This window comes from Erpetoichthys calabaricus, chromosome 13 (assembly GCF_900747795.2).
Source record: "Erpetoichthys calabaricus chromosome 13, fErpCal1.3, whole genome shotgun sequence".
In the NCBI taxonomy this organism is placed as follows: Eukaryota; Metazoa; Chordata; class Cladistia; order Polypteriformes; family Polypteridae; genus Erpetoichthys; species Erpetoichthys calabaricus.
The window spans coordinates 109,063,283-109,076,549 of NC_041406.2; the positions used below are offsets into that span (position 1 = coordinate 109,063,283).

At 38.1% G+C, this 13,267-nt stretch overlaps 1 protein-coding gene across 1 annotated transcript in view; it reads left to right on the forward strand.

The window, feature by feature from the left end:
• Positions 1–13,267, forward strand: part of LOC114663796 (ATP-binding cassette sub-family A member 13-like) — a 488,511-nt gene that overhangs the window by 90,897 nt on the left and 384,347 nt on the right. The window contains exons 17-19 of the mRNA XM_028817717.2: positions 1,255–1,389; positions 6,596–6,736; positions 10,436–10,628. Coding sequence (XP_028673550.2) covers positions 1,255–1,389; positions 6,596–6,736; positions 10,436–10,628 — 469 coding nt within the window. The remainder of the gene's footprint in view (positions 1–1,254; positions 1,390–6,595; positions 6,737–10,435; positions 10,629–13,267) is intronic.

The following is a 13,267-nucleotide window of genomic DNA, read 5'->3' on the forward strand; positions in this document are numbered from 1 at the left end:
ACCATAATAGCTGATTCTACAGATTAAAAAGAGCTACTAGAGGTGGTCTGTACATATTGTCTTAATGGTCTCTTAAATAAATAAATAAGCTGTAACAAAATGTAAGTGCAATAGGCTTTCTAGGGTGCTTTGTCCATTCCTTGGTTACCACGTTGTGAGGATCCACATTGTTTATGGAGTTCAGCTTGTTGAAATAGCTGTAGTGTGTTTTCCAATTCAGTTTGTCCTGCTGATTTCTTCTCCTTTTCTCTTCTTTCATTCGTTTGCTTTATTTTTGTAAATATTTTACCATTTTTCATAGAATGTCACTACTACTCATCTCTCATACAATCTCCTAATGATGGTGCCCACGCACCACAATCCAGTGAAGAGAGACGTATCACTCATTCCCTGTACAACAGAAGGCAAAGTTTGAAAGAGTCATCCATAATCAATGCAGGACAGCAACAAAAACAGTGTCACAAATTAGGGTAAAAAATTTGCCATTTTTACTCATTCAGCTGAATACAAAATTTGCCATTGTTTACAATTTTCAGACAGATATTTTTATTCAGTGTCTTCTTAAATATAATCTTTAGAATACAGCAATCTAAGGTTTGGCACAATACCTTTAGAGTTACAGTAGTTTGGCAGTCTACTTCATGACAATCAATGAACTTGGATAAATCCAAATTTCTCCAATGTTGTAAAGAGGTAGTTCCATTCAACCATTCAAATGCTTTTTCTGCATCCAACGATAATAATATCTCCAAGGTGTTAGACTTTGTGGGTGAATATATTGCATTAAACAGGTATCGAAAATTGGAAGCTAAGTGTCTGCCTTTAATAATCCAGTTTGTTGTAGCACCCAAGTGAAAAAGAATTTGGGCCTTAGTTGTGGTACAAGGTGAACCATCTTCCAATTTTCAACTTTCTGGCTAAGGTGCTGCACATTTTCTTCAGAAATCTGGCAACCACACCATGGCTTCTTCAAAAGCCCCAGTCCTGGATGAAGAGGAACTTTCCCATTAAGGACAGCACTGCCACTGTGCCCTGCTCTAAGAATGGTGTTCATTGAAGAGTGAGATGTGTTAAGTTTGACGGATGTGTTGTTATGCATTCCACCAAAAGGGTTGAATTTGTTCTCATTTAACGCTTTGCCACAGAATCCTTAAGATGTCTCTGTGCTGTCTGTGTTAATTTTCTATACCTACCGTAAGTATTTCTCATAGTCTAAGTTGCATCTACAATAATTGTCCACTGCCTTCTCTCTAGGCATTCAATGGAGCAACATCTACTCCTCTCAGATTAAAGGAGAAGTCCATACTTTTGGCTGGTTGTTTTGGCTCATTCTCATTGATTCGATTTTGTATGCTGCTCTTGGCTGGTACTTTCGAAAATTATTTCCAGGTAAGAAATAACAAATTCGACCCATTCATTAAAAGTTTAATGACACTTTTTAATTAAAAGGATCAGTTTTGTTGAAGTTTTTCATTTAGCTGTTTTGCTAGAAAAATGAAGAGCTTACACTTCCATATTGGGGCAGATGTATTTTATTTTTCTTAATTACAACATCAGTGTTAAAAAAATTGAAAACACCTAACATACAGTATATTAAGTTGTAGGTCAAATAAAAAGAAAAATCAAAAATACTATTTATGAAGTAGCAACAAAGGAGAAAATTCAAAGTTCCTGTTACCCTGAGTTGGTTTGACATAGGACTGGAATGGGCTTGACAATGGTAAATCAAAATGGATGAACAACAACAATCCAATATGCAAGGCAAGAATTAAAGGTGAATATACAAAGCAGTAAGTCATTTAATCAGAAGAATATGGTGTCACCAAAATAATAGTAAATATTTTTTTAAAAATAATAGAAAATATGAATGCATCCCTGGCAGAGGTTAACATATAGTCACCTCTTCACCTTACATTAGCTGGGATAGGTGATATTGTTAAAATGAACATCTTCTAAAACTACTCCTTTATATATTGATAAATCCTTCTTCTAAATGTAACTACTGTAACTAACTTTATTTGGAATACAAAGATGCAATGGATGAAAAATCAATATCACAGATATCTTAAGCAGAGGAGGGCAAGGCACTATATAACTTCCAATTCTGCTACTGGGCCACACATACTGTAAGACTGCAGTCCAAAATTCTATGACTTTAGAGGGAAGCAGAAAAGAATGAAGCTGTATCAGCGTACTTTAACTATGTAAAGGAAATTCTGTTCAAACTCCTTTTTATATGCAGTATGCTTTGCCTCAGTGCACCTCCTACTACTAATAACATCTTGTAGTTGAGCAGGAATTTGGTGGTTCAATACTTACTCACAATATGGTACCATTATAGAAGACAATTCAAGTCTGAGACACTACCATCAATTGAACCCATGCTTGGCAATCATCTTAATAACCCTCCTTAATAATAATTCTTTACATTTATATAGCGCTTTTCTTACTACTCAAAGCGCTCTCCACACAGGGAGGACCCGGGAAGCGAACCCACAATCTCCTTACTGCAAAGCAGCAGCACTACCACTGCTCCACCAGTGAGTTAGAATGCTTTAAATATGTTGAAGTTTCTGTATTGATAATATATTTGAACCTTCGAATATTTAATCTTCCAGTAAACCATTTCTTCAATTATATGTGAGTAAAAAAATATTAAAAGGTACCTACTAGGCCTTCATAATCTTCCTTCTTTATTTATAGTAAAAATTATATTCTCTTTTTTAATAATGAAGGTATAAGTAATATTTCTATACCTTACTACTCTATATCAACAATATGAGTAATAAGTTAACTATCAAAAAGTTCACCCACAAGTGAATTAAAACAGAATTGGGAAAACAATATTTCAATCAGAATTCCATATAAAGAATGAAAATCAGCTACAGGAAAGATGTACTCCTCATTAATCTTTGCAAAGTATGGTGCGATTCAGTTAAAAATCAAATATCACTTGATTTCATAAAACTATAAATTGTACCTAGGCCAAGACCACAATTATGAATTAAGTTGTCAGGCACCTACTTGATTCAGATGTTTTGAGACTTTCCAACACTCCATCCATCCATCCATTATCCAACCCGCTATATCCTAACTACAGTGTCACGGGGGTCTGCTGGAGCCAATCCCAGCCAACACAGGGCGCAAGGCAGGAAACAAACCCCGGGAAGGGCGCCAGCCCACCGCAGCTTTCCAACACTCAGACTGGGAAAAAAACTTTATAAACTCTCAGACAGTACTGGAACCACACTATTATTCCTGATTCATGTACAGCATCAGTAGAAGTAGTTCTGGACACATTTGGTTAACATATCTCTTAACAAAATTTATGGTACATCTTCATTAACCATGTAAATTACTGGACATAACACCTCTGTGATTACCGCTATTTAACCATTTCTATCCTCTCCTGTAATTCTGTACTAATATCTCCTGACCTACAGTGAAGGATCTGACTCTGTGTGTGATGATTTAGAGTTCCAAGCATGGCTGATGATGTGAAGCCTCTAAAAAACTCCACAAAAGGCAGGCCAGAACCTTCATGTGCCTTCCTAGAAAAGGCTCACATGAGACCAGATTATCCCGGAAAACAGCCCGAGTAGGACCCAAAATGGGCAGCTGGCCTTGAATGTTCAAAAATATATAAATTTATCTTACAAGAGAGATAAAGACAATCCTAAACTATAATCTTTAAATTTTGAGTTTTTGTTTACAGAAATAGGAAAAATTACTAAAATGATCAAAATAGCAAAAATAATGTGCCTAAAAAAGCAATTCAAGGCCAACAAATCCCAATACATAATCTGAAAACATAAGCAGAAATAATCAGAAAATTAACACAAGAAACAATGCTTGCTATAAGATCCTTCACACTAGAATGCACTGTTGCTGACACCTTTCCCCTGGGCTACTTAATATGTCATAGGGAGGAGCCTACAGCAGTGATGTCAGGATGATCCCACCTCCTGGAGCTCCACCCACAAAGAACAAGAAACAGAACTACATTTAAAGCAACAGAAATAATATATATAGACATGAGAATTAGCTCCAAATAAACAAACAAAAAAATTTCAGGCAAATTCAATCCAATACAAAACACTGTGGATATTGTTTCTCTTATTACATTGTTGGATTGAATTCATTGAGAGAACTGATGTTCTCATGAGAAAAACCTTGTCTGGTGTCTTTTGTGTTTTAATATCAGGTACATGGTGGGAACCTTATAGAAAATTATCAACACAGTACTGAAGTGTCTTACCACCTACTGCTCTGTTCTTGGCAAGGGTTTTTTGAAATTCTAGGCTAATCTCTCAGGAAGGGTGATACATAGGCAATCTAATGTTTGACACTTTTTTATTCCAGAAAAAAAATCTAAAACTCCTGTGTGGTAAACTTAAATGAATTATTAGTTACTAGTTCCTTAGGGAAACCATAAGAAGCAAAAAAGGTTCCTCAGCACTTTTAAGTTTTAATAGCTATAGTAGAGTGCATGTGAATAACTTCAGGCCATGAAACATATGCATCCGTTACTACTATAAATATAATTTTTGGTCTAGTACAAAGTCTGCATGTATCCTTCCCCATAGACCATTTGCCCATTTCTAGTTATAAAGTGGTACTATAGCAGGCATGCAACGCTACCACTGATAAATGACAGACTGTCTCACTTCTGCTTCAATAAACTCATCTAGTGTGGTCCACCAGGAAATACTTTTGGCTAGAGATTTCATTTTTACTATTTCTCAGTGACTTTCATCTAAATCTGATAGTAATCTGCCTTGCAGTTCCTTAGGTACTACTACACGTACAACCCATAATATGCAATCATCTTCAAAAGTTAGCTCAAATTTTCATTTATCAACTCGGTCTCCTGCATATGTTCTGGCCATCCTAATATTACCATTGGATTAACCAGTCTTAACACAGGATTTTTCTAATTACTTTTTCAATATCTTTGCCAGTGACAAGTAAATCATCGGGGTAAAGTAACCTACACATAGAATCAGGCACCACATTCCTACTATGTTTCACAGGTAACCTAGATAATTCCTAGGCTTTACCATGTTGTTCTCTTTTGTACTAAATTTCATATGTATATGATACTAGAATTAGAGGACATCTTTGCAGCCTTGCAGGAGGTGGAGCTGGAATGTCTACCATTGTAGAATTTTAAGAGGTTTAAGATCAGTCAGTAAGATAAACATCGTATCATAGAGGTACACGTGGATTTTCATGACCCCAAATAGTAGTCCAAATGTTTTCTTCTTCTGAGAGGATTTCTGTTACATTTTTGTCAAGAATGCATAAGCAATAGTCCTCTCAGTTCTCTCATTCATATTATGAGGAATTACATAACCCACTGCACAATCCAGAATGAGTGGCAGTTCTGGGCTATAATGAACTGACACCCGACTCAACTATAACTGTTTCTTGTCATCTGTAAAAGAATATTGACATTTTGTCAGACCAAACAAATGAAGCACCTTTAATTAAAACCATAAGGACCAATAAACCAGGTCAGAAATAGGCCACACATCAAACAAATTATACCTCAAAATCTACTGGCCTGATTTGGCCTACACAGGCCTAAAAGGGGTTTTGGTTACAAAATACTTTAAATATCCTGAAATATCTCAATGTGCCTCTCCAGGGAAAGGAAAACTGTCAAAAATAACAACCTTTGGCTTGAGAAACATTCCTCAAAGGAATCTTTATAAATTAACATTTTAATTGAAAGTAAAGTAAAACATCAAAAATAAAAGCCGAAAGGTTGTCTCAAAGGCAGACAGCAGCAAACACATCCAAATTGTAATCCAGACAATCAAAGGTCAAAATGGAAGCAATAAATTCACAAATACAGAAAATCAATATTAATGAGAACCTCACTCTTTGAACTTCAGACAATCAATGAAATGCTAAGCAAGTAATTTCCCAGCAGTGATATAAGAGTGGTCCTGCATTCAGAGGTTCCACCCACAAAATACAAGGGATATCAGAGAACTCTACAAGGTAAATGGACACTGAATAAAAAATATATATATAAAAAATGAAAAACACATGGAACATACTTGTAGAAATTGAAAATCATACATACGCCATTGGAATAAAAAAACAACGTGAAACATCATCCAGGCTCAAGGGTGGGAAATGAAGGGTATATTATACCAAGCTGAGTTTGAGTACAGTATTAGCTTATATTTAATTAATCATTGATTACATCTTGCCTGAAGAAGGGGCCTGAGTTGCCTCGAAAGCCTGCATATTGTAATCTTTTTAGTTAGCCAATAAAAGGTGTCATTTTGCTTGACTTTTCACTTTAATTAATCATGAAATTCTGATGTTTCCATAGTGTCACCGTATTAACATACTCCAATATGAGTGTGTGTGCATGTGTGTGTGCTGTATGTGAATGTGTCTTATGGTGAACTGCTATTCTATCCAGAGATGGAGCCTTTCTTTTATTTGATATTGCTGGGAGCCCATACTCTCAACACCAAATAAGGCCCTTTTAAAATGTCATTTATATTTTCTAGGTATATTAAATTAATAAATATTAACCTTGATCCCTAAACACTAAACCTTTTTATTTCAACAGGAAAATACAGAACCAAAAAGCCATGGTATTTCTTATTCAGAGTAAAATTTTGGAGAAAAATTTTACAAAGTAAAGACAACCGAATTAGAAGTATCTTACCATCAAACATGTTCATCTGTCAGCAGTACCTGCAAGACCAAGGTCTGAATGCATCTTGCATTTTTGAGTAAATGTTAATGTTACCACTTATTTTGATAATGAATTTGCACTTCCATGTACTACAACTTAATATATATGTAGATTTTCCTGATGAAGAGCATGCGTGATAGTAGACCGCCTTAAGCTTTGAATTTGATACTTCTTCCATGTTCTGAAAAAATCCCTTGCTTAATTAGGCTGCTTCTTCCTCATTGGGAATTTAAATCAAACTTACAGTGACTTGCTTATCTGTCGTGTGCCATGTTCATTCAAGTAAGGAAATTAGAATAAGTAATATTTTATATTTGCTTATATGCTGACATTATTTGACTTCAGAGTGGTTGGCTATTATTTAGTGTAACAAATGAGAATGTTCAATGAAGATAATGTCTAATAGTATTTGTTTTACACTTATTCTAGTGAGGAATGTAATTTAAAAATGTCCTATGATGAAGTAATATGTAATGTGTTCTATTAATATTTATAAAGAGCCCATTAGCTAATTAAAAAAGGACTAAGTATTTCAAACAGTTTTGTTATCAGGCATACATTTTTCTCTTTTAACAACCTTTTGAGAGTTTTTTGATGTATTGTGTAAATGTATCTGATTAAAGTCTGTTTTATTAGTATTTCATAATGTCCAAATTAACTTCACATTAAGTGTTGGAAACCATTCGAGAGAATACATATCAGATTTACCTTTATATTCGTTAGAAGTAGCTGGCTCCTTTTCCATACCCAGAGAATCTATGTATATGAAATTTTGCATGAGGGGAAGAAAGATATCTTTAAAAATGATGGCTATATATGATTCCTTATGCAGGGGATTTAAGATATTTTCCTATGTAGGTTTAATATAAACAGTCTCATTTTTACCACCATGGCAGGTGCCGCGCTATTGCACTATCCTACAGTTGTGGCCAAACGTTTTGAGAATGACACAAATATTAATTTTTAAAAGTTTGCTGGCTCAGTTTTTATGATGGCAACTTGCATATACTCCAGAATGTTATGAAGAGTGATCAGATGAATTGCAATTAATTAATTAAAGTCCCTCTTTGCCATGAAAATGAACTTAATCCCAAAAAATACATTTCTACTGCATTTCAGCCCTGCCATTTCATTTCAGTGATCCTCTCATTAACACAGGTGACAGTGTTGCCAATGACAAGGCTGGAGACCACTCTGTCATACTGATTGAGTTAGAATAGAGAGGTTCAACTGTTGTGAAGAAGGCCTCAGGGCACCCAAGAAAGTCCAGCAAGCTTCAGGGCCGTCTCCTAAAGTGGATTCAGCTGTGGGATCGGGGCACCACCAGTGCAAAGCTTGCTCAGGAATGGCAGCAGGCAGGTGTGATTGCATCTGTACACACAGTGAGGCGAAGACTTGTGGAGGATGGCCTGGTGTCAAGAAGGGTAGCAGTGAAGCCACTTCTGTCCAAGAAAAACATCAGGGGCAGACTGATATTCTGCAAAAGGCACAGAGATTGGATTGCTGGGGTAAAGTCATTTTCTCTGATGAATCCCCTTTCCGATTGTGTGGGTCATCCGGAAAAAAAGATTGTCCGGAGAAGAAAAGGTGAGCGCCACTATTAGTCGTGTGTCATGCCAACAGTAAAGCATCCTGAGACCATTCATGTCTGGGTTTGCTTCTCAGCCAAAGCAGTGGGCTCACTCACAAGTTTGCCTAAGAACACAGCCATGAATAAAGAATGGTACCAAAACATCCTCCGAGAGCAACTTCTCCCAACCATCCACAAACAGTTTGGTGACGAACAATGCCTTTTCCAGCATGTGCCATAAGGCAAAAGTGATAACTAAGTGACTCGGAGAACAAAACATCGAAATTTTGGGTCTTTGGCCAGGAAACTCCTAAAACCTTAATGCCATTGAGAACTTGTGGTCAATCTTCAATAGGTGGGTGGACAAACAAAAACCCATAAATTCTGACCATCTCCAAGCATTGATTATGCAAGAATGGGCTGCCATCAGTCAGGATTTGGCCCAGAAGTTGATTGACAGCATACCAGGGTGAATTACAGAGGTCTTGAAAAAGAAAGAAGGGCCATCACTGCAAATATTGACTCTTTGTATAAACTTAATGTAATTGTCACTAAAAGCCTTTGAAACTTATAAGATGCCTGTAACTCTACTTCAGTATACCATAGAAACATCTGACAAAAAGATCTAAAAACACTGAAGCAGCAAATTTGTGAAAACCAATCCTTGTGTCATTCTCAAAACGTTTCGCCATGACTGTAGATGTCTGCTCAATGCAGCCTTTATCACATCCTGCACCTCTCTATTCCACCTCCATATCTCTGTCCCCAGTTGGGCTCCTTCCTGTCGTCCTACCCAAGTCTTCTTCACCTACTCTTTATACAACTTTGCTATACTTCTCCTACCATTCCTCAACACTCTGAAATGACCACACATCATTTAAAACTTTCTCCCTAAACCTAATCTTAAGACGTACCTCTTAATTTCCACCACTTTATCTGTGGTGCTGCTTGCTTTGCTTTAATTCTCTTTCTAATTCTGATCTCTCATTTCATCACCACCACTTTAACCACCACAATCACCCTTTCCCCATTATGACGTTGTAATTCTTTATATACTTCAAATGAGATCTTCTACACGTTAAAAAGCCTGTTTGGCTTTTCCTTCCTCCAGTACTGTAAGTCACAAGCCAATTTACTTTCTTTTCAAAAATGTGTGAACTATTACCAATTAATGGGGTTCTTTTTACCACACTCTAGGGATAAACCTTTTTTTTTTCCCTTTTGGGATGAAAACCTGTAAGCACTCCTATTCTCTTGCCTTCCTGCAGTGGATGAAAAAGACGGCAGGGTACCGTTTAAGCTTTAAGAAAGTTCTTGTAACCCAATATATTTCTGCTGTATTCAAATAAAAGCTGTGTTATGTTAAATAAATCTGTCACCTGCATATCATCTCATGAAATTCAGATGTACTGTACCAATCTTCAAAAAAGCTTAACCTAAATAAATTTAAGATGAGGGCCATTGAAGGAGATCCCATGCTGAGTCTAACAGGTTCTCTAAGCTGCTGTTATTTATTTTAAAGCAATAATTTAACCTGATGCTGACTTTTGTTGCCACTTGCCTCTGCATTTACTGTGCCAATCAAGATATTTCCAGCAGAGTTTCTGTTACTTTCTTAGAAATTTTAGCAAAGCCTTTTTTTTTGTTCTAAACACATTACATTTAATTTTTTTCTCAAATTATGTGTTAAGAGTTTAAAATCCTCTTTAGAGCTCTTTGTTGTTTTTTGCATAATATAAAATGACTGTGTCCTGCATATGGCACATTGTCATTTGCATTCATGAATATGACAACATAATTTTGAAATTGATCCCTTTAAAAGAGACCATTTAACATCAATTAGGAACACCAGTTAAAATAAAACGGAAACAAAGAAAGTGCTATATGCTTTGTCAAATCAGATCTGTCATCATTTTAAGTAAAAGTAAAGCCAATGCATCCTCTGTACAGACTGAAAGAAGAAACAAGCTCTCTAATAAGGCAAGAATGATTTCTGATAAGATAAGCAATTAAACTTTTAAGAAAATAGTGTTATTGAAAACAGCAAGTCCTTTAAGTAATGTAAAAGATGCTTACTCCACACTACCTGGATAATACAGTTGTCCATTTACCTATCCTGATTCCTCTTTATTCATGCACAGGTTCCCTGTACACACAACAGTCTGGGAAAAAGTCAGTTTCAGTGCCTGTGAACTCTGGAATTGTTTTGAAGTCATTGACCAAAGAATACAAAGGAACTAAGAAGGCAGCCATCAAGGACCTGAATGTCACCTTCTCCCGAGGCCATATCACTTCTCTTCTGGGACCTAATGGTGCTGGGAAAACCACAACAATGTATGTTATTGTCAAGAGTAAATTTAGATGTTGATACTCAGAGCTGCTTAATACTTCTTGCTGCTGTATCTAGCATTTGCTAGAACAAATTTATCCACTTTTTCTTTGTGCTTGCTCATTGTGTGATAAATGGCAGGACGACTGGAATCCCAAAGAAAAGTTGCCACCCTGGTTTGTAACGGCCGACCCCTTTACCCAGCCGGCAGCTACACCTCCAAGACCTGTGGCCTGGATGATTTAGCTGCCGGCTGGGTAAAGGGGTCGGCCGTTACATAAAGTGGTGCCCTCTCTGAGGACCGAACTCAGGACCTTCGGATTATGAGACTGATTGAGGTTAATGCAACAGTCTAAAAAACTGAACACAAATAAACACCCAGTGGCGCTTCATAAGTGCTGCCTTAGCCAACTAGGCTCATTAGAAAAAGAGCTTGTCTGAGTGGGGTCAGTCACAGGGAGTTGTGTGATGAAGTGAGATGCACTCTTCTGGGAGTGTCTTAGTTTTATAGCATCCCCATCTACATGGGCGGGGCCTCTGGGACACCTGGGGCGATTTCTCAGTGTAGCAGAGACAAAGGGAGATAACAAGGTAAGCGACCACACCGCCTCTCAGCCTGGAGTGGTATTGCACACATGAATAGAGTCCAGATGGTGCTCCTCAGATGCCCATGCGTGGCAATTGTTAATTAGATAGTGATTTAAAAACAGAGAGAAAGAGAAATTATTTATTAACTTATAAAGCAAGCAAACTGCACAACAATAGATAAAAATAAAATCAAAAATAATATAATAAACTTTATATAAGCTAAATTCAAATAAAATAAATGAAGCACATCCTGTGTAGTACATGTACTGTATATCAATGAAAAGGTATTGTTTCAGTTTTGATAAAAAATGCGGGTGGAAATCTCTGAGGCAGCAGACCAATATCTACCGCAAGTTGTTTAGTTAAATCTTTGGTTTAATTAGAAAGCCGGTGGAAAAATAAGGTGTATCTATTCAATGACTAAGTTAAAGACATGCTAATGAAGATTCTGCCAAACACTGAGACTGAGATGGATTTGGGTGTGCTAGTATTCTCTTCCTAGTTAAGATTTTCTGTCACCTGAAGCATAAAATTAAGCTAATATTATATATGGGGTGGTGCAGAGCTTAGCTGTGCTGCCTGCCAACTCCAGAATCCTGAATTCAAATTTCAATGATGTCATGGCATCTTTAGAGTCTGAATGTTGTCCCCATATCCATCCACCCATTTTCCAACCCGCTGAATCCGAACACAGGGTCACGGGGGTCTGCTGGAGCCAATCCCAGCCAACACAGGGCACAAGGCAGGAAACAATCCTGGGCAGGGTGCCAACCCACCGCAGGACACACACACACACACCAAGCACACACTAGGGCCAATTTAGAATCGCCAATCCACCTAACCTGCATGTCTTTGGACTGTGGGAGGAAACCGGAGCGCCCGGAGGAAACCCACGCAGACACGGGGAGAACATGCAAACTCCACGCAGGGAGGACCGGGAAGCGAACCCGGGTCTCCTAACTGCGAGGCAGCAGCGCTACCACTGCGCCACCATGCCGCCCCTATATATATATATCTATTATAAAAAAAAATCTTGGCAGGGAGACTAGGGAGACGAGACACGATCTTCTCGTAAGACAATTACACATCCCGCGAGAGACACTTTAATGTCACATGAGACAAGGCAGTGAGACAGAATGACAGCTGCTGTACAGGCTTTTAAATGATTGATGCGCAGCGCGACAAGCAGAACACGCACCTCGGAAACAGCAGCACAAAGCCAGTAGCTGATCCGTCCACATCTCCTTAGCATGCGTTCAGCACCCCCCCCCCCTTCATAACGCGAGCGGGAGAGACATGAAGTGGCAGGAGTGTAGCGTGCCTCCAGGGGAGTTGAGCGAAGCGATCGAGACCTGATCATCTCGGAAAGACATTTTGAGGACATGCGAGACTAGATATTACAACCTTAGGAAGCAAAACCCGTGAGACGGTGACTTTTGCACGTCACGCACTACTTACAAACAATTGAAAACAAGTTCACGGACATCTAACCTAGCAGTTGTTGGAATGCTTTTGGCAGACACACTTCATGTGCTCCCAGCTCTTAAAACAACAACAAGCAGAACACGCAGCTCACCAGCAGCAGCTGCAGCAAGCCAGGAGATGATCCGAGCGTATCTCCTTAGTGTGCGTTCAGCAACCACCAACTATTCCTCTACACAACGCTAGCGGCTGAGACGCGAAGTGGCAAAAGGACAAGTGCTGTACAGGCTTTTAAATGATCGACACAAAGAACGATAAGCACAACATGCAGCTCACCAGCAGCAGCACCAAGACATCAGCTGACCCGACCGCATCTCTTTAGTGAGCATTCAGCCCCCCCCCCACTTCACAATGTGAACAGTGTTATACGTCCCGTGAGAAAGAGATTTAACCACCCCCAGGGCATGAAATAAAGGAAAAATATTTTTTTTACAAAAGTATTAAAGTAAAAGTGAAAATATTGCATATGTAACAATTCCCATGAAAATAACATTCTCTTTAAATTGTTTATCCGGTAAACCAAACCCGGGGGTGGGCGAGCAAAGCAAGCAGGTGGTGAAGCCCCCTAGTGTAT